This window comes from Nerophis ophidion, linkage group LG23 (genome assembly GCF_033978795.1).
Source record: "Nerophis ophidion isolate RoL-2023_Sa linkage group LG23, RoL_Noph_v1.0, whole genome shotgun sequence".
Taxonomy (NCBI): Eukaryota; Metazoa; Chordata; class Actinopteri; order Syngnathiformes; family Syngnathidae; genus Nerophis; species Nerophis ophidion.
The window spans coordinates 29,040,177-29,061,963 of record NC_084633.1 but is presented as its reverse complement, the minus strand read 5'-3'; the positions used below and the strand labels follow the sequence as shown (position 1 = coordinate 29,061,963).

At 38.8% G+C, this 21,787-nt stretch overlaps 1 protein-coding gene across 12 annotated transcripts in view; it reads right to left on the bottom strand.

Annotated features, from left to right (window-relative positions):
* Positions 1-21,787, bottom strand: part of nfixb (nuclear factor I/Xb) — a 535,801-nt gene that overhangs the window by 48,842 nt on the left and 465,172 nt on the right. For all 12 annotated transcript variants that reach the window (XM_061885585.1, XM_061885588.1, XM_061885582.1 and 9 more), the window contains 2 exons: positions 21,523-21,653; positions 10,397-10,471 (listed from right to left, as the gene is read on the bottom strand). In XM_061885585.1, the coding sequence (XP_061741569.1) occupies positions 10,397-10,471; positions 21,523-21,653 (206 nt within the window). The remainder of the gene's footprint in view (positions 1-10,396; positions 10,472-21,522; positions 21,654-21,787) is intronic.

Sequence of the window (21,787 nt, the reverse complement as noted above, 5' to 3'; positions counted from 1 at the left end):
GGAAAAAAGTCTGAAGGGTTTCCACTGGGTGCTTCTGCAGTAATGTGGCTTTGTTAAACATGTCAAATGTTTCTGCAATTTGTTATTCTTATAGGCAGACCTGTGTGTTTATTAAAGGCCTACTGAAATTAGATTTTCTTGTTTAAATTGGGATAGCAGGTCCATTCTATGTGTCATACTTGATCATTTTGCGATATTGCCATATTTTTGCTGAAAGGATTTAGTAGAGAACATCCATGATAAAGTTGGCAACTGGAGAAAAGCCCTGCCTCTACCGGAAGTCGCAGACGATGACGTCACATGTTGATGGCTCCTCATATATTCACATTGATTTTAATGGGAGCCTCCAACAAAAACAGCTATTCGGACCGAGAAAACGACAATTTCCCCATTAATTTGAGCGAGGATGAAAGTTTCGTGTTTGAGGATATTGATAGCGACGGACTAGAAAAAAAACAAAAAAAAAACTTGATTGCATTAAGACGGATTCATATGTTTTTAGACATTTACTAGGATAATTCTGGGAAATCCCTTATCTTTCTATTGTGTTGCTAGAGTTTTAGTGATTTCAATAGTACCTGATAGTCGGAAGTGTACGACCACGACCGGTTGACGCGCAGTGTCTCGGGGAAGTCGACGGCAGCTGTATGGGCAGCACAAGCTCAGCTGATGTCCGGTAAGAAGTGACTTTTTAACCACAATTTTCTCACCGAAACCTGCTGGTTGACATTCGGTTGGGATCCATGTCCGCTCTGATCCATAGTAAAGTTTCACTTCCGTGAATTTTAAACAAGGAATCACCATGTGTTTGTGTGGCTAAAGGCTAAACTTCTCCAATATTAATTGAACAAATTGCAAAAGATTCAGCAACACAGAGCTCCAAAATACTGTGTAATTATGCCGTTAAAGCAGGCGGCTTTTAGCTGTGTGTGTGCGCAGTGCTCATATTCCTAACAGCCCGTGACGTCAAGCGTACACGTCATCATTACGCAAAGTTTTCAAGAAAAAACTCCCGGGAAATTTAAAATTGCAATTTAGTAAACTAAAAAGGCCGTATTGGCATGTGTTTCAATGTTAATATTTCATCATTGATATATAAACTATCAGACTGCGTGGTCGGTAGTAGTGGGCTTCAGTAGGCCTTTAAAGTACCTCACATCACGTGACAACCTCTGAGGAAGGCAACAGTTGTAGCCGAAACCGTCAAGTACGGAAATAAACACACAGGTCTGGCTATAAGAATAACAAATTGCATAATTTTTTGAAGGCCTAATGAACGTCTTTGGATTATGACTGCCACATAAAATATGGAAATGACACATTTCTGAAGTAAAACCGTGGCTCCAGCACCTATACAATAGCTCAGTGGGTCAAACCGTCAATTACTACTACCGTATTTTTCAGACTATATGGTGCACTTAAAATCCTTTCATTTTCTCAAAAATCGACAGTGCGCCTTATAACCCGGGCCGCCTAATGTACGGCATACTTCTGGTTGTGCTTATTGACCTCGAAGCAATTTTATTTGGTACATGGTGTAATGATAAGTGTGACCAGTAAATGGCAGTCATACAAAAGAGATATGTGTAGACTTCAATATGATGGCAGTAAACAACAGCAAAATTTTAAATGTTCCATTGAGAATATAGAACATTACACACGGCGCTCAAAAATATGTCAAAATGTTTTTAGCACGACTTTGGTAAGCTATGAAGCTGCACCGCTTGATGGATTGTCTGCACATTAAACATACGAGTAATCTTATGTATAAGGACCGCAAAATGGCACCTATTAGCAGATATTACCTGGTGTTGTGTTTCGCAATATTATGCAAAACCAACTTTTCTTAACTTTTGGTACCTGATGATGTGTATTTGGGATCTGCATAAGTCCTGAAAATGTGCGCAAGTCCGCCATTGTAGTCCATGTCAACACCGTAGTCATAAGCCTTTTCTTTTTCTCTACCTTCTTATGTGGCATTCATCTTCCGCTATTGCCATTTCTAATATAAAGTAGCGTAAAGTTCTTATATCTGTCAGTAGACTAGTTATCAAAGCGCTAAAAACTGTAGTGGGCTTACATAATTTACGCACGGAACTATAGTTATTACAGGGTTCCGGTCAGACGGATTTTCATGGGACACATTTCCGGCGTTGTTGTTGCACTAGTGACCCAGGGATGAGGAGATGCTGTTCCGTTATCGATTGAAGTAAAGTCCGAATGTCATTAAAAAAGTTAGCTCCATCTTTTGACACTTTAAATAAAGTAATAAAGACTGTTCTAAAACGCAGACACGTGGACACAGTGGGAAGAAGTGAGAAGCCATGCTAACCGCTAAGCTAGCTTGGATAAGTGCTTTTACACTTCAATAGAATTGGAACTGGAACCGCAATATAGCTGAGAGTAACCAGCTTAAAAAAAAGGAAATTAGCAGATACAGTAGAACCTCGATTATGGTGTGCACCCTGTCTTAGAGATCACTTTGTGTGATCAGAAATGCTTTAAACGTGTCTTAACTCTCACAGTCTCGCTGCATACCTTCAGTTTGCTAGACAACTGAATTGTCTAACAAGGTGCCATCCGGCTAAGAGAAACCTTTAGTTCGAGGATTTTTATCAGCGAAGGGACTTGTGTTCCGCGACCGAAAAATAAAAATATTATTACAGCAAAGGAAAAGGCACTACCGGGACACAAGCCGATTAAGGATCGTCTTGTGCTAACGCTAGTAGTGACTGCTTGAAGCCACTGCTCGTCTATCACTCCGAATCTTCTGGAGTGTTCAACAATGCCACAAATATCCACAAATAAAAGATGTTCTTTTTTATTTATTTTTTTACTTTAACAATGTGCATGTTGACATTGAAGCTTGCTGTAAAGTTGTTGGGTTATTTGTATACAAAAGACAATTTTGAGCCATTACCCCCTTGTTATGTTGGTTGGCTAATGGATATATATATACACAGTATAAATATACGCAATAATGTCTTCAAAGAGTGCTTTTTTATTTTTCTTTTAATAAAATTGGGACTTTTGTCGAGGCTAGAACCAATGATTCGTGTTTACACTGCTTCACTATACAAACCTTTCAGTGTGCGAACCATGTTCAAGAACCAATTAAGTTCGTAAATCAAGGTTCCACTGTAGATCAATACGTCAGGAGAGAGAATAATATCCACTCAGTGTGAAAAAAATGTCAGTAATAGATATGAATGGGTACATAAAAGATAGGTTACACCTTTTTGAGCTGCGTTCCCTTTCAAAATAAAAGGTACCACAATAAAGGGCATTATTGGCTTAATTTCAACATAAAATCTTATGATACATTAAACCGTTTGTTGTTGCAATCAAAGAATAATTTTGTTATTAAATGAAATAGAGAACATACATGACAACTTGTCTTTCAGTAGCAAGTAAACAAAAAAAGGCTCCTAATTAGTCTGCTGACGTATGCAGTAACATATTGTTTATCTACCTATTATTTTTTCAAAGCGGTACGAAATGGATTATTAATCCACTTGTTCATTTTATGTTAATATCTGCTTACTTTCTATTTCAACGAGTTCTATCTACACTTCTGATAAAATGTAATAATCATTTATTCTTCCGTTGTTTGGATACCGAGTAGTTACACATACATTGGTCATACTTAAAGTTATTCTGTGTGCAGGGACGTATTTCCTGTGCTTATAAAAAATAAAACATGACAAAAGATTTTGTGCCAAAAACAAAAAAAAATATCGAGGCATTCATTGTAGTATTGCCTATGTTACGTTAAAGTTAAAGTACCAATGATTGTCACACATACAGGTTTTTGGTATCGTTGCAGTCGATGTCTGTGTGGACCCACCCATGGCATTTCTTTACAATCAGGAGCACTATCTGGCTGTTAGCGGTGAACTATTGTATCCTCCTACAGTGTGTAGTGAAGCACGTTTAGCTATTCCTCGTCCTGCAGGGATGATACTTGTAAGAAACGTACTTTATGTGTCGGAGACAAGGATTAGTGATTTAGAAGTAGCTAGCTAGCCATGTCTTAAAGCACCTCTTCCTGAGGGTGTTTCAGTGTTAGAACTTCACCTTTATCTTTAGTTTTTAAGCCAAAATGCGACCATTCTCCCTTTTCTGCCAACACACTGTATCTGTTTGTAAGTACTTTGTGTGCGCGCTGCCGAACATGCTCCTCTGCTCGGACGGTACTTTTTAGAGGCGGTATAGTACTGAATATGATTCATTAGTATCGCGGTACTTAACTAGTGCCGGGACACTGTACTACCCTAGCGGGCACTGTGAGAGACTGCAAACGTATCGTTTATCTATCGTCCTGGAGGCTGAGGATTAGTGATTTAGAAGTGGCTAAAACACTGCCGACTACGGCTGGACTTTAGCCGCTAGCTAGCTAGCGATGTTTTTAAGCACCTCTTGCTGAGCGGCACTTACATAGCGGCGGTATAACTCAGTTGGTAGAGTGGCCGTGTCAGTAACTTAAGGGTTCAAGGTTGGATCCCTTCTACCGCCATCCTAGCCACTGCCGTTGTGTCCTTGGGCAAGACACTTTACCCACCTGCTCCCAGTGCCACCCACACTGGTTTAAATGTAACTTAGATATTTGGTTTCACTATATAAAGCGCTTCGAGACACTAGAGAGAAAACGCAATGTAAATATAATTCATTTCACTTCACTTCAGTGTTATAACTTCACTTTCATTGTTAGTTGTCGAGCCTAAACGCGTCTATTCTCCATTTTCTGTCTAAACACTGTTTCTGCTTGTAAGTAGGCCGTGTGTCTGCATTGCCTAACATGCACTTCTGGTTATAAAACCAGCAATGTCACAACATGACAATGTCATGTCTGTAAAATAAATAAATACTTTTTTATTTTTTTAAGTACTGGTATTTTTTAGAAGCAGTATAGTACGTATTTAATTAATTAGTACCACGGTATTTTTTTAAAACCAGTATACCGTGCAACTCTATTATAAATTATACAATTTTATTTTCTTATTTACCTCAAACAAAGTGTTTATCCGTGTCGAGACGGTCAGAACAATTACATGCTCTTCCAATAGATGGCAGAAGGTACATAATCAACCTGTGTATACACTTGTTGCCAGTCATACAACACAACTATCACGCTTGGCGGCGTGTCGCTAGATTTCTCTTACGTCAAATCAATGATCAGATGAACATGAAAACAAACAATCGATGACATACACGCAGCCCAGTCTGGCGTCCGTAACAATAACACACGTCCACAAATAGTCGAGGAATCCCCCTCTTCAACTGTGGAGTTGCGTTCAAGCCCATTTTCTCCCCACTGTGCAGCAGTGGAATGAAAGAGAGACAAAGAGATACAGAGAGAGAGCAGCAAACAGCACAAGTAATGATGGATCACATGTTCACCTGCAAGGTTTGCATTGAGAGGAGGGTGTCTTCCTCCACATCCCCCCATCCACTTGTCCTCCATCAGTCTCAACACCACCACCATCATCCTCCTCATCATCATCACCACCATCATCATAGCAGATGTCTGCTGATACCCAGTAGCTCCCAACACTGGAGACACATGGAGGCGCCATCTGGACCGGAACGCAGCCCCTCTCCAGATTGTATGTGTGAACGTATATCACCAGGAAGGCGGCGTGCTGCAGTCAAATCATCGTTTCTGTGCGCGCATTAGCGACAGAACGTGTCTCCCAGAAGGCCCCCCCGTGCACGGGCGATACACCTGGGTGCCTTTAGACGTGTTTGTTTGGATCACGTGACGCTGCACTGAGGCAGGTGGGACGCCGTTCAACAGATCTGGTTAAACAATCAGCTGAAGGCGTCATAACTCAACAGTTGTTCTTGCATCACATTCGAACAAAACCCCTGATATGTTTATCTTGGAAAATATGTATTCATGCTTGGTGAATAGCAAGGCTTCTGCAGATCACACATTATATATACAGTACTGGAATAAAGTTTCAAGACCACCACTACCATTCCTGGGTGAACCTCGCGTGAGAGGAAGTGTGTGGGGATCGGGTAATCATTTTTCAATGCAGTCTGCTAAAAATGATGGGAAGCGCCACTTTGCATAGCAACCGAGGCTGTGGTCAAAGTTGGAAGTGCCACAAAAGACATTTTAAGATATTCAACACTCTACTGCCATCTAGCGGCTTAAGTGGATAGTGTAACCTCCAATTCGTCAGGTTTCATGTGTCGGGTAAACCATGGCGAATGGAGCCTTATGAATCCACTTCCTACTGTGTATACTTTTTTTTAAAAATTATTTTCAAAACACACACATTAGAGATGCGCGGTTTGCGGTCTCATCCGCGGAGTCCGCGGATAAACCGCGGGTCGGGCGGGTGACATGACGAAAATATAGATTTTAATTCGATTCGGGCGAGTGGCGGTTGAATCATCCGGAAATATTTGATATGCTTGGTTCTGTGATCGGTATCCTTTGCCATTCAAAGTGCCATTAAAGACCCGTGTCATAAAGCTCAGAAGACAATAAGACACACTATCCTCCTGAATGACTGCCGGCAGTCACCCAGATAATAAGTATTAGGGTGTGCTATGAAGCCATTGGCTTTGTCGCCCACTACAACATGTACGATCTGATTGTCAGTCCAGCATCATGTTATGTGTGGCTTCCGCAGCGCGACAACACGCACACGACTGCAATGCATACTGGGTGACACAGAGTACACTAATGGTTGTGATATAAACAATTTTAACACTCTTAGTAATATGCGCCACGCTGTGAAGCCACACCAATTAAGAACGACAAACACATTTCGGGAGAACATCCTCATAGTAACACAACATAAACACAACACAACAAATACCCATAATCCTTTGTATTCATAACACTTCCTGACTATTTTATACACCCCGCTAGCAGCAAATCTTTGGGTGTCCCACGATTCGATTCAATATCGATTCTTGGGGTCACGATTCGATTCAAAATCGATTTTTTTTTCAATTCAACACAATTCTCAATTCAAAAGCATTTTTTTCCCGATTCAAAACGATTCTGTATTCATTCAATTCATAGGATTTAAGCAGGATCCACCCCAGTCTGCTGAAATGCAAGCAGAGTAGTAGATTTTTGTAAAAAGCTTTTATAATTGTAAAGGACAATGTTTTATCAACTGATTGCAATAATGTAAATTTGTTTTAACTATTAAACAAACCAAAAATATGACTTATTTTATCTTTGTGAAAATATTGGACACAGTGTGTTGTCAAGTTTATGAGGTGCGATGAAGGTGTAAGCCACTTTTTTATTTTTATAAATGTCTAATGATAATGTCAATGAGGGATTTTTAATCACTGCTATACTGAAAATATAACTAATATTGATACTGTTGTTGATAATATTCATTTTTGTTTCACTACTTTTGGTTTGTTCTGTGTCGTGTTTGTGTCTCCTCAATTGTTCTGTTTATTGCAGTTCTGAGTGTTGCTGGGTCAGGTTTGGTTTTGGAATTGGATTGCATTGTTATGGTATTCCTGTGTATTGTTTTGTTGGATTGATAATTAAAAATATAAAAATAAAAAAAATTAAAAAATAGATTTTTTTAAAAGTGACAATCGATTTTGAATCGCACAACGTAAGAATCGCAATTCCAATTCGAATACATTTTTTCCCACACCCCTAATATATACACACATATATATATATATATTTTTTTTTTTAAATTATATTTTATTTTCATATTATTTTACAAATTGTGAATCGATTTAGAATTGGATTATTATTACTTAATAAATAATATTACCTGATCGCTTGCATGCAAGTTACCTCTCTTTGTTTATAATTCGTATTTTCTGCTGATCTACTCTTTATTTTATACTGCCTTTTTTTTTTTTTTTGCTGCAGCTTTTACATATACTGTAATATTAAACATCGTAATTGGGATTTGTTATATATTGTACGTATCATATTAACATGTAATATAATATATCAGTATATATTATATACTATATATATAATATGTAAATATTACATATATTTTATATTACTACTACGGTACATTTTTAGTCTACATTATACCTGCATTATCCTTTCCGTCCTTTGTAACAGAGGTACTGTTTGGAATAATTTCCCTTGTGGATTAATAAAGTATGTCTGGGTGCAAGTCTAAAGAATAAGAATCACAATTTGGATATGACTTTGTGATTTTTTTTTTGAGCACCCCTAACCGTTACAAATTCTTAGCAATGCTGATCAGAGTCTCATTCCTTGGTCCCAACACTGAAACCTCGGTTTTCGCATGTCCCTCTATTTCTATACTTTGGTTTTTGACAAATATTTCAGGCAAAATTTTGCCACAGTTATTGTATGTAACATCACCCACAAAAAACTACCCAGTTTCTCTGAATTGGTTACCCACACAAAGAATCTCACACAGCGGTGAGACTTTTTTTTTCAATGTACGAGTGCAAAATAATGCTCCATTGGGCCAAATAATAATTGGATAAAGAAGGTGAGAAACACTATTGAATTCAAGAAATAACTTGTAGCAAAGTAAGATAATTGATGTCTTCACAAACAAGAGTTTTTAATAAAGGTAAAAGTGATGTTTAATACCGTATTTGTCGGACCATAAGTCACAGTTTTTTTCTTAGCTTGGCCAGGGGTGCGACTTATGAGTAAAATTATTAACACATTACTGTAAAATATCAAATAATATTATTTATCTAATTCACGGGCTTCACGGTGGAAAAGGGGTTAGTGCGTCTGCCTCACAATACGAAGGTCCTGACTCCTGAGTAGTCTGGGGTTCAATCCCGGGCTCGGGATCTTTCTGTGTGGAGTTTGCATGTTCTTCCCGTGAATGCGTGGGTTCCCTCCGGGTACTCCGGCTTCCTCCCACTTCCAAAGACATGCACCTGGGGATAGGTTGATTGGCAAAGCTAAATGGTCCATAGTGTGTGAATGTGAGTGTGAATGTTGTCTGTCTATCTGCGACGAGGTGGAGACTTGTAGCTGTACATTGTAGCTGAGATAGGCACCAGCGCCCCCTGCGACCCCAAAGGGAATAAGCGGTAGAATATGGATAGATGGATCTAATTCACGTAAGAGACTAGACGTATAAGATTTCATGGGATTTATCGATTAGGAGTGACAGATTGTTTGGTAAACGTATAGCATGTTCTATATGTTATAGTTATTTGAATGACTCTTACCATAATATGTTACGTTAACATACCAGGCACCTTCTCAGTTGGTTATTTATGCGTCATATAACGTACACTTATTCAGCCTGTTGTTTACTATTCTTTATTTATTTTAAAATGCCTTTCAAATGTCTATTCTTGGTGTTGGGTTTTATCAAATAAATTTCCCCCAAAAATGCGACTTATACTCCAGTGCGACTTATATGTTTTTTTCCTTCTTTATTATGCATTTTCGGCAGGAGCGACTTATACTCCGAAAAATACGGTAAAAATTTTACATGAAGTTCACATTGTTTTCTGCATGTACGTACAAAGTCGTCCCTCAGTTATCGCGGTTAATTGGAACCGGATAAACACATTTTTTTGAAGTAGGCTTACAAATAATAAAGCTAATTTTTCATAGTTAGAAAATAACAAAAACTTTAGTCATACCTCACTAAATCGTGCTTTAAATTTTGCGGAAAATATATACATTTCTGTATATATATATATATATATATATATATATATATATATATATACATATATGTATATATATATATATATATATATATGTGCATATATACACACACACACACACACACACGCACACACACACACACACACACACACACACACACACACACACACACACACACACACACACACACACACACACACACACACACACACACACACACACACACACACACACATATATACTTACATATATAATATATAATATATATGTATTTGTTTTTCAGGGTCTTGGATCATCTTTACTGATGACTGACGGGAAAAAGTGGTTGAACAAGAGGTGGTCTGATACCTTTGCACAGTACCATAACAGCTAGAGCAGTATGACTTCTAACAGGCGGCTTAGTGTTCACGTGAAAGATTCATGGATTGTGAACTTTTTCCGAAGATTAGCATTGTCTTCATCTCTCTACTTGTCATTCGGACGGACAGACAGGTCGTGAATGCGATGAAGACTCGGGACAACCAAAAGGCTTTGGTAAAAAACCCCTGGAGGACAAAAACAGACATCTGGCAGAAAAATCACCTCACCCAGCAGCAGCATAGCCAGAGAACAAGACACGCATGTGATGACGAGAGGAAAAGAGAAATACTTGATTTCAAAAAGAACAAAATAAAAAAAGGATGCAGGTTGAAGGCGGTGTGAGCCAAAGTGGAACATGTATACAGTGCATGTGCAGAGTGTAGTGTTTCATGTTGTTCTAACCATGGTAAGGAAACTGCACTCCATCGCTCTCATGCTTAATCTTCCTCTCCTGCACACTGGCCAAATGGTGCTGCACTGAAAGGCCAAACAGGGGAGACGGGACGTATGGGGCAGGGGAGGGAGTGGACGGAGAAGGAAAAAAATGGAAAGAATGAGGGAGAGAGAGAGAGAGAGAGAGAGGTGGTGGTTAAATCATTGACAACGAGGGGATTGAAGCTATAGAGTGCAGCAAGTGTCTATTAAAGAGTTACAACGCTATGGTGGCGCTTTTAACTGGCAGCTTGTGAGTAGGAGTGACAGTGGGAGAATACATGAAAATATATCATTAAAAAAACACACTCAAGTAAAGTACTAAAAGGCCTGTTCCACAGAATCGGTGCCATTTGTGTCCTTAGGTCAGGGATGTCAAACTGGCTTTCATTGAGGGCCACACGGCAGTTATGGCTGCCATCAGAGGGCCGTTTGTAACAGAAAATAATGTATGAATTTTCCTCAAGATTTCATTATTAATTATATAAATTGTTTTAAGTAAAAGGTTGATTTTACCATAAAAACTTTATAATTACAAAATTTTACTCTAAAATATTTTTATTTTTTATAACATTTTACAGTAACTGTTTTTTTTTTGGGGGGGGGGTTACGAAAAAGCTTAGTTGCAAGAACTTTTAAATTTTTGGTTTTTACGACATTATATTATTAATGGAAAAACAGTATGAGTTCTTTTTTATTCTAGCTGCCAGTTTTTCTACGGTAAAAACAAATGTACCGTCTTTCCCTTTACGGTACAACAACAACTGTACATTTTACAGTCAAAAACTGGCAGCTCAGTCAACTGAATTTTTGTGCAAGAAATCAGTGGTTTTTTTTCAATTTACAATAATATGCTGTAAAGAACAAATTTGATGGGTAGTTTGCTGTAAAGTTAAGTATTTGTATTTATTTTTACTTAGACAAAAACATGTTTGGAAAGTATGATAATATGCTGTAATATTTGTTACAGTATTGGATACTATTAAAGTTTGAAAGGTATGCAATTTCAAGCACTACATATATATTTTCTGTCAAATTGAAAAAACAAATCAATTATATTTAGGGAGAAAATATTAAGTACTTTGTTGCCAAATACCATTTCCGGGTGTTTGCGGGCCAGATAAAATGATGTCGCGTGCCAGATCTGGCCCCCGGGCCTTGAGTTTGACACCTGTGCCAGAGCAATATAATATATAAATGCAAAAAAAAAGTATTGAACTACAAACTGTTCTGTTTGCAGATTTAATACATTGATTTTAAACTACCTTCAACACTGTCAAAAATAAGCATACCATAAAATATGATCATTCAATTTTATATGTATTTGTTATATTTGTATGTATATTTATTAGGGCTGTCGGAAATTACCTCAAGATCCCGCAATGATCATGAACACACTTAGATTAATCATACATTTTATTTCGACCGTACAAGCTCTTTTACCTAAACCTCTAAGGGGCCAGTGATCAGATCAATGCATTCGTCAGTTCGCTAATGAGTAAGAAGACTCCGAATGGTGTGCTCGCTGGCACGTTTCATTCCAAAATACATCTTGAAAGAACTTTAGATAAAACTGTTACCAAATTTTGTCCAAATAAATAGCGTGAACTCAAGCAAAATATTGGAAACCGTTCAGAGATGACATTCTGACAATAAAATTGCTTTTGTGTACAAATATCGGGGTCTTTTTTTAAGCATGCAAGTTAATAATAACCTGAGATTAATCATGATTAATCCAAATTTTAAAATTTGATTAATCTGATTTAAAAAATAATCACTCGACAGCACAAATATGTATTTGGTTATTCCTTATCCTATTCTTTGAATTGTTTTCTGTAAAGCAAAAAACTGTTAAAATTCGCACCTAAGTTATATACCTGAGTTTCCACTCAGTCCTGCTACTCTCGGAAAAATGTGGAACCTTCCACAAGTCACACGGTCCACAGGAAGTTGCATCATTCAGATCCAGTGCAGGCCATGGGAAACTAAAAGTGTTTTTCTGTAAATTCGATTATATTTCAGCAATGACTGGCGGTGTTAACAGTATAGTCGTGGGAGTGGAAGAAGTGTCAAAAGATAGAGCTAACTGTTTTAATGACATTCAGACTTGACTTATATCAATAACAGAGCAGCTTCTTCTCATCCGTAAACAACAAATGTGTCCCGTAAAAAAACGTCTCAGCAGAACTCTAATAACTAAAGTTCCTTGGGTGAATAAATAAAAAAAACAACACCGGTATGTTTTAGCACTTTCATGGTGAGTTTACCGACATATATATAAGTAAGAACTTTACACTACTTTATATTAGAAATGGGAACAGCGGAGGATGAATGTCCCATAACAGAAACATTGAGAAAAAGAAGAAGCTTATCGACTACATTGTCACGGATTACAAAGGCGGAAGAGCGCAATTTTTCAGGATTTATGAAGATCCCAGATACACATCAGCAGGTACCAGACGGAAAAAAAAGTTGCTTTTGCATAATATTGCGAAACAAAACGCCAGATACAATACTTGTATCTGGGAACATTATCACCAGACCTATGTATGCATCAATATATACCTTGATGGTACAGAAAAAAGACTGTATATTTTTTTAACCGATTTCCAAACTCTAAATGGGTGAATTTTGGCGAATTAAACGCCTTTCTGTTTATCGCTCTGTGGCGATGACGTCAGAACGTGACGTCACCGAGGTAACACACCCGCCATTTTCACTTTCAACACATTGCAAACACCGGGTCTCAGCTCTGTTATTTTCTGTTTTTTTGACTATTTTTGGGAACCTTGGAGACATGCCTCGTCGGTGTGTTGTCGGAGGGTGTAACAACACTAATAGGGAGGGATTCAAATTGCACCACTGGCCCAAAGATGCGAAAGTGTCTGCTGCCAGACCCCCATTGAATGTGCTGGAGTGTCTCCACATTTTACCAGCGACGACAGACATGGCACAGAGATGTATGGATAACCTGCAGATGCATTTTCAACGATAAAGTCAACGAAATCACAAAGGTGAGTTTTGTTGATGTTGTTGACTTATGTGCTAATCAGACATATTTGGTTGCAGCGTGACTGCCAGCTAATCGATGCTAACATGCTAAGCTAATCGAGGCTAACATGTTATTTACCGGCGGTGCTAAAGCAGACATGGCACAGAGATGTATGGATAACCTGCAGATGCATTTGCAACGATAAAGTCAACGAAATCACAAAGGTGAGTTTTGTTGATGTTGACTGCCAGCTAATTGATGCTTACATGCTACGCTAATCGATGCTAACATGCTATTTACCGGCGGCGCTATAGCAGACATGGCACAAAGATGTATGGATAATCTGCAGATGCATTTGCAACTATATTACGTTTACTTCCACCCACATTTAATGCGAAAAAACACTTACCAATCGAAGGATTTAAGTTGCTCCAGTGTCACAAGATGCGAAAGTCCTGATCGTTTGGTCCGCACATTTTACCGGCAATGCTAACGCAGCTATTCGGCCATGCTATGGCTATGAGTAGCGTCAATAGCTATTCGCTCAATAGCTTCAGTTTCTTCTTCAATACTTTCATACTACAACCATCCGTTTCAATACATGCGTAATCTGTTGAATCGCTTAAACCGCTGAAATCCGAGTCTGAATCCGAGCTAATGTCGCTATATCTTGCTGTGGTATTCGCCATTGTTTGTTTGTATTGGCAGCACTGTATGACGTCACAGGAAAGAGGACAGTGTCTTCGCAGAGAGCGAAAAAAAAGGCACTTTAAAGCTTTTTTTAGGAATATTCCGGGACCGGTAAAATTTTGAAAAATAATTCAAAAAATACAACAAGACACTGGGAACTGTTTTTTGTTTTTGTTTTTAACCCTTTTGAAATTGTGATAATGTTCCCCTTTAATGCGCCGACAATGCACCAAGCGGAGCGGCTTCAAAGCTTACTTAAGTCGTACTTAAACATTTTCATTGATTTTTTGTGTGTAATATTCTATATAAACATAAGAGATACGTGGTAAGAGGTATGATGGCAATATGACTCAAGTAAATAAAAAGCCATCTACTGGTCACACTTATTACACCATGTACTAAATAAAATTGCTTTGAGGTCGGTGCGCAAAACCAGAATTATTCCTTACATTAGGTGCACTGTCGAGTTTTAAGACAAAAACAATGATTTTAAGTGCGCCTTATAGCCTGGAAAATACGGAACTTTGAACAAAACTGGTTTTGTTTAACAAAATGCTTCCCAAACATTTAATAAAAAAGGCAACAAGAGAAGCATCCAGCCCTTTTCTTGTATGAAGCAAGTCTGTACAGCAGGTATGAACATCTACATTAACAACATGATTTGCTTGAGTGGCTGGAAAGGACAGGTTTAGTAAAAAAAAAAAATTGAAATAATCACATTTTTTTGGGACACCCCTAGTGTGTTATCTATGCATTTTGCGTGGATCAATTATGCGTATTATCAGATTTTACAACAAGCAAATGGCACCGGTTTGGTGGAATGGCCTTACCCCAGCGAAGAGCGAGGATCCCCTGCATACATAAACACATAACTGTCCTGCGGCTGCAACACAGATGGTTCTCAATTATTTGCTATCATCTACAATTAGGAACCTGATATATTTCTCTGTGTATGAGTTGCTGGCACCAGCCTACAATCAGCCAATTTTCAAAATAAACCAATAACAAAAGCTGAGCTAACATCTGCAACGACTTAATACAATTTCTGAGTTAACTATTTGAGAACCATGTGAGAAGGTGTGATTAAAATAAATAATAAGTCAATGATAATGGATGATTGTGTCAGGATTCATTTAGCAGATGGAGGGATTGCAGAGGGTCCACTTCGAGTCAGTCAGTGTGTTGGAGTTAGAACGGAAACCTGATTTGTAGAATTTTCTTTACGGGAAAAGGGACCAGCCTATTTCGTTAAAAAAAGCCACAGCTTGTGGTTACATCCGTGTCCACAGCCGGTATCTAATACTTGGATGTTGTCCTTTCGACAATAAAATCTTTATTTGCCCACTAAAGTGCGTCAAACCTATCGGGTACCGTACGTGTACCGCCGGGGTGCGGCCTGCTTTAGTCAGCACATTTCCAAGACAATTCCGACCTGGGCATCGGCTTCAAAGCGTGGATTTCCTGTCGCCATTTTGATTTGTGTGAGAAATAAATCTGTGGTGAAAGGTAAAACGACTCTTCACTTTAGGGATTTTTGCAAATGCATGAAGGTTTTGGGCCAAAGTCGACAAGTGTTTGGAACTGTTGATACTGTAACTCCCTCCGACCTGGCTATATTGCACACCTGCTGGCCTCCAAGATGATTTACCAGTATTCAGCATACTGGTAAAACAATCATCATTCGCACAAAAGTTTTACCAAAATTGAATTTTCTAGAAACTACCAAAATGCACCCTTTGATTTCGCAGTCTGTGGATAAAATTTTATCGAGACCAGGGGTGTCAAACTTAAATACAGAGTGGGCCAAAATTTAAAACTGAACAAAGCCGCGGGCCAAGGTTGAACAAATTAACCTTTTAATAGGGACCCAAACAAGTTTTAGATTAAATATTGAACAAGCAAGGCTTATATAACTTTAGTGACATGCAAAATTGAGTTTCGAATAATAATAATAATAATTAGAAAGTATCAATGGCATATCAAATAAAACTTAAAAGAAAATTGAATGCCTCTTTTGTATTTGCAGCCTTCTGACGTATATATCAACATTAACTTTTTCCACAGGCTAAAACATTTGAAAATAAAATAACAATGAATAAAACAACCATTCAGGCCTTTTTACTGCTCAGTTTGCGACACACTGATCTAATTTGATGTGCCCAAGCCAGATACCTGGCATATTTTCTTGGATGCTAATTCATTAATGTCGGGGCTCAGGCTTTGAGCTGAGGCAACCTGAGGTGGGCGGGGTTTGGGGGTAGCGGGGGGTGTGTATTTGTTTGTTGTGTTCATGTTGTTACGGTGCGGATGTTCTCCCGAAATGTGTTTGTCATTTTTGTTTGGTGAGGGTTCACAGTGTGGGGCATATTTGTAACAGTGTTAGAGTTGTTTATACGGCCACCCTCAGTGTGACCTGTATGGCTGTTGACCAAGTATGCTTTGCATTCACTTGTCTGTGTGTGTGTGTGTGTAAAAGCCGCATATATTATATGACTGGGCTGGCATGCTGTTTCTATGTAGGAAAAGCGGAAGTGTTGAAAGGTTTTTATTCCTTTCATGAAAGGAATAAAAATAAATGATGATGATGATGATAAAGGCAGTGCCTTTAAGCCACGCCCTCAATATTGTAATCCGGGTGGAAATCGGTAGAAATTCGGGAGAATGGTTGCCCCCACGAGATTTTCGGGTGGGCCACTGAAATTTATAAGTCTCCCAGAAAAATTTAGGAGGTTTGGCAAGTATGAGTATTAGCGGTGAATGCGGTGTTACAGTGACACTGCCGTTGTATAACACCGGCGGGCCAGCTCTAATGTTAATTTGATATTACCTCAAGGGCCAAATGAAATTACACGGCGGGCCAAATCTGGCCCACGGGCCAGTTTTTGACACCCATGTTCTAGACTATCTAGAGCGGGGGTCGGCAACCCGCGGCTCCGGAGCCGCGTGCGGCTCTTTAGCGCCGCCCTAGTGGCTCTCTGGAGCTTTTTCAAAAATATATGAAAAATGGAAAAAGATGAGAAATATAAAAAAATATATATATTTTTTTGTTTTGACATAGTTTCTGTAGGAGGACAAACATGACACAAACCTCCCTAATTGTTATAACGCACACTGTTTGTATTAAACATGCTTCACTGATTCGAGTATTTGGCGAGCGCCGTTTTGTCCAACTAATTTTGGCGGTCTTTGAACTCACCTTTGTTTGTTTACATGTGCAACTTTCTCCGATTTTCTAAGACGTGTTTTATGCCACTTCTTTTTCCGTCTCATTTTGTCCACCAAACTTTTAACTTTGTGCCTGAATGCACAAAGTTGAGTTTTGTTGACGTTATTGACTTGTGTGCAGTGCTAATCAGACATATTTGGTCACTGCATGATTGCAAGCTAATCGATGCTAACATGCTATTTATGCTAGCTATATGTACGTAATGCATCATTATGCCTCATTTGAGCATTTGAGCTCATTTGGTTTCTTTTAAGTCTTCTTAATTCAATTTACATCTCATGACACACTATCTGTATGTAATCCATCCATCCATTTCCTACCGCTTATTCCCTTTTGGGGTCGCGGGGGGCGCTGGCGCCTATCTCAGCTACAATCGGGCGGAAGGCGGGGTACACCCTGGACAAGTCGCCACCTCATCACAGGGCCAACACAGATAGACAGACAACATTCACACTCACATTCACACACTAGGGCCAATTTAGTGTTGCCAATCAACCTATCCCCAGGTGCATGTCTTTGGAAGTGGGAGGAAGCCGGAGTACCCGGAGGGAACCCACGCATTCACGGGGAGAACATGCAAACTCCCCACAGAAAGATCCCGAGCCTGGATTTGAACCCAGGACTGCAGGAACTTCTTATTGTGAGGCAGACGCACTAACCCCTCTTCCAGCGTGAAGCCTAATATGGCTTTTAATTTTTTGCGGCTCCAGACATATTTGTTTTTGTATTTTTGGTCCAATATGGCTCTTTCAACATTTTAAGTTGCCGACCCCTGATCTAGAGCCAAAGTTTAAATGTACTATAGGTAATTTTGATGCTAAATGTAAGCATGCTATTAATAGCATCTTAGCTATTTTAGCTAATTTCTTGTTACTTGAAGCTGTTTGGCCAGCATGTTAACTGTTAGCATTTCAGTCCGGCTCCATTAATAGCATGTTACCTTTTTTGTTTTGTTTTTAGCTCATTTTGCTTATATTTTGTGTTAGTTGATGTTATCTGCCCGGCGTGCTAACTGTTAGCATTTCAGTCCGGCTTTGGCTCTTCAGCATTCACACAAAATTTTAACCGAAATTGCATTTTGTAGTTTTGGTTTTGAAGGTGTAAACTACAAAAATGGCCCCTGCATCCTTTAATTTGTCAGTCTGTGGCCTTCAGTGGATAAAGTTTGGGCACCCTTGGTCTAGACTATCTAGAGCAGTGGTTCTCAAATGGGGGTACATAAGCCAAGGGGTACGCGAGATTTTTTAAAAATATTCTAAAAATAGCAACAATTCACAAATCCTTTATAAATATATTCATTGAATAATACTTCAACAAAATATGAGTGTAAGTTCATAAACTGTAAAAAGAAATACAACAATGCAATATTCAGTGTTGACAACTAGATTTTTTGTAGACATGTTCCATAAATATTGATGTTAAGTATTTATTTTTTTCTGAAGAAATGTTTAGAATGAAGTTCATGAATCCAGATGGATCTCTATTACAATCTCCAAAGAGGGCACTTTAAGTTGATGATTACTTCTGTGTGTAGAAATCCTTATTTAGAATTGAATCACTTGGGTTTTTTTTCAACAAGTTTTTAGTTATTTTTATATCTTTTTTTCCAAATAGTTCAAGAAAGACCACTACAAATGAGCAATATTTTGCACTGTTATACAATTTAAGAAATCAGAAACTGATGAAATAGTGCTGTATTTTACTTTATCTCTTTTTTTTCAACCAAAAATGCTTTGCTCTGATTAGGGGGTACTTAAATTAAAAAAATGTTCACAGGGGGTACATCACTGAGGAAAGGTTGAGAACCACTTGATCTAGAGCCCAAGAAAAAAATGTGCTATTCGCGATTTTGAAGCTAACTGTAAGCATGCTATCAATAGAATGTTGGCTTTTTTTTTTAATTCTTTTTTTTTTTTTTTAGCTCATTTTGCTTATATTTTGTGTTACTTGATATTATCTGCCCAGCGTGCTAACTGTTGGCATTTCAGTTCCGCTTTGGCTCTTCAGCATTCACACACAATTTTTACCAAAATTGCATTTTCTAGTTTTTGGTTTTGAATGTGAAAACTATCAAAATGGCCCCTGCATCCTTTGATTTGTCAGTCTGTGGCCTTTAGTGGATAAAGTTTGGGCATACCGGATCTAGACTATCTAGAACCCAAGTAAAAATGTGCTATGGGCGATTTTGATGCTAATGTAAGCGTGCTATTATTACCATGTTAGCCTTTTTAGCTCATTTTCAAATATTGTTTGATACTTGACGTTATTTGCCCAGCGTGTTAACTGTTAGCATTACAGTCCAGCTTTGGCTCTTCAGCATTCACACGAAATTTTGACCGAAATTACATTTTATAATTTTTGTTTTGAAGGTACAAACTACCAAAATGGCCCCTGCATTCTTTTATTTGTCAGTCTGTGGCCTTCAGTGGAAATGGTTTGGGTACCCCTGATCTAGACTATCCAGAGCGATTTTGAGGTAGAAGCGTACCATGAGAGAGGAGTTTGTCACCATATTATATAATGTAAAAAAAAAAACTAGTTAGCCTTGTGGACAGTCCCTATTCAGTATGAATATGTACTAATACCAAAAATGTTTATGATCTCAATCGACAGTTTTAACTGAGACATTTTTAAATCATATCTATCATAGAAATCTTTCTACTGTGAATGATGGCGACTTGCTCCGATCTCGCATGCTGTCAATCATTTTCACGTTGGAAAGAAGGCAGCGCCAGAGAGCCAATCCATGAGCTTGTGGGCGGTCTGAAAGGACAAGCTTAAAAGCCTACTGAAATGAGATTTTCTTATTCAAACGGGGATAGCAGGTCCATTCTATGTGTCGTACTTGATCATTTTGCGATATTTCCATATATTTGCTAAAAGGATTTAGTAGAGAACATCCACGATAAAGTTCGCAACTGTCGGTGCTAAGAGAAAAGCCCTGCCTCTACCGGAAGTCGCAGACGATGACGTCGCAAGTTTGATGGCTCCTCACATATTCACATTGATTTTAATGGGAGCCTCCAACAAAAAGTGCTATTCGGACAGAGAAAACGACAATTTTCCCATTAATTTGAGCGAGGATGAAAGATTCGTGTTTGATGATATTGATAGCGACGGACTAGAAAAAAAAAAGAGAAAAAAAACGCGATTGCAATGGGACGGATTCCGATGTTTTTAAACACATTTACTAGGATAATTCTGGGAAATCCCATATCTTTCTATTGTGTTGCTAGTGTTTTAGTGAGTTAAATAGTACCTGATAGTCGGAAGGGTGTGTCCACGAGTGTCTTGACGCCAATGTCTCAGGGAAGTCGACGGCAGCTTCCTGGACGGCACAAGCTCAGCTTTTCTCCGGTAAGAACCGACTTTTTAACCACAATTTTCTCACCGAAACCTGCTGGTTGACATTCGGTCTGATTCATGTTCGCTTGACCGCGCTCTGATCCATAGTAAATTTTCACCTCCAGGAATTTTAAACAAGGAATCACCGTGTGTTTGTGTGGCTAAAGGCTAAAGCTTCCCAACTCCAACTTTCTCCTGTGACTTCTCCAATATTCATTGAACAAATTGCAAAAGATTGAGCAACACAGATCTCCAAAATACTGTGTAATTATGCTGTTAAAGCAGACGACTTTTAGCTGTGAGTGTGCTTATCGCTCATACTTCCGAAAAACGTGTGACTGTCTTGCGTACACGTCATCATTACACAATGTTTTCAAGATGAAACTCCCGGGAAGTTTAAAATTTTAATTTAGTAAACTAAAAAAGCCATATTGGCATGTGTTGCAATGTTAATATTTCATCATTGATATATAAACTATCAGACTGCGTGGTGGGTAGTAGTGGGTTTCAGTAGGCCTTAAATTCCGAGCTGAGGTTTTCCGCCTGGTACAACTGTTTGACTTGCCTCCATTCAACAGTTACACTATTTTTGGACGGTAAAAGGAGCAGGGGACACGATTTCAAGGGGTGTCAAGTCCAGCAAGCCCCACCAGGGTGCTAGGTATCCGGTAGGGGTCTTTGTTGGCGCGTTTAAAGTCAGACGATTCAAACTGTCGACTACTGTATTCTTGGACGCCCATACCGTAAATATCGGTTTGATGCTATTTGATTATTCCAAGCGTTGACTGACTTGAAGTGGACCTCATATCTGAAATGTGTAGAGGGATGTTAAAGGTGGATTACCTGCGTCCACATCATTGGGCCAGCCACTGGACTGTGAGCTGCTGCCGGCCGCTGGCGAGCGGCCCGAGTAGAAGACATCGTCCACGGGACTCTCCATCTCGCTGTCGTCGATGGACTTGCGCTTGTTGGAGCTGAGAAGGCAAAGCAGGTTGTTTGACTCTTGAGGAACTTCAAGGGAAACTTGCTCGGGGACATTTGGAGAAAAATATGAGCTATTACATTCAAGTCGGAGTATTAATTTCCCTTCAATGTGTTGTTTTTGGAT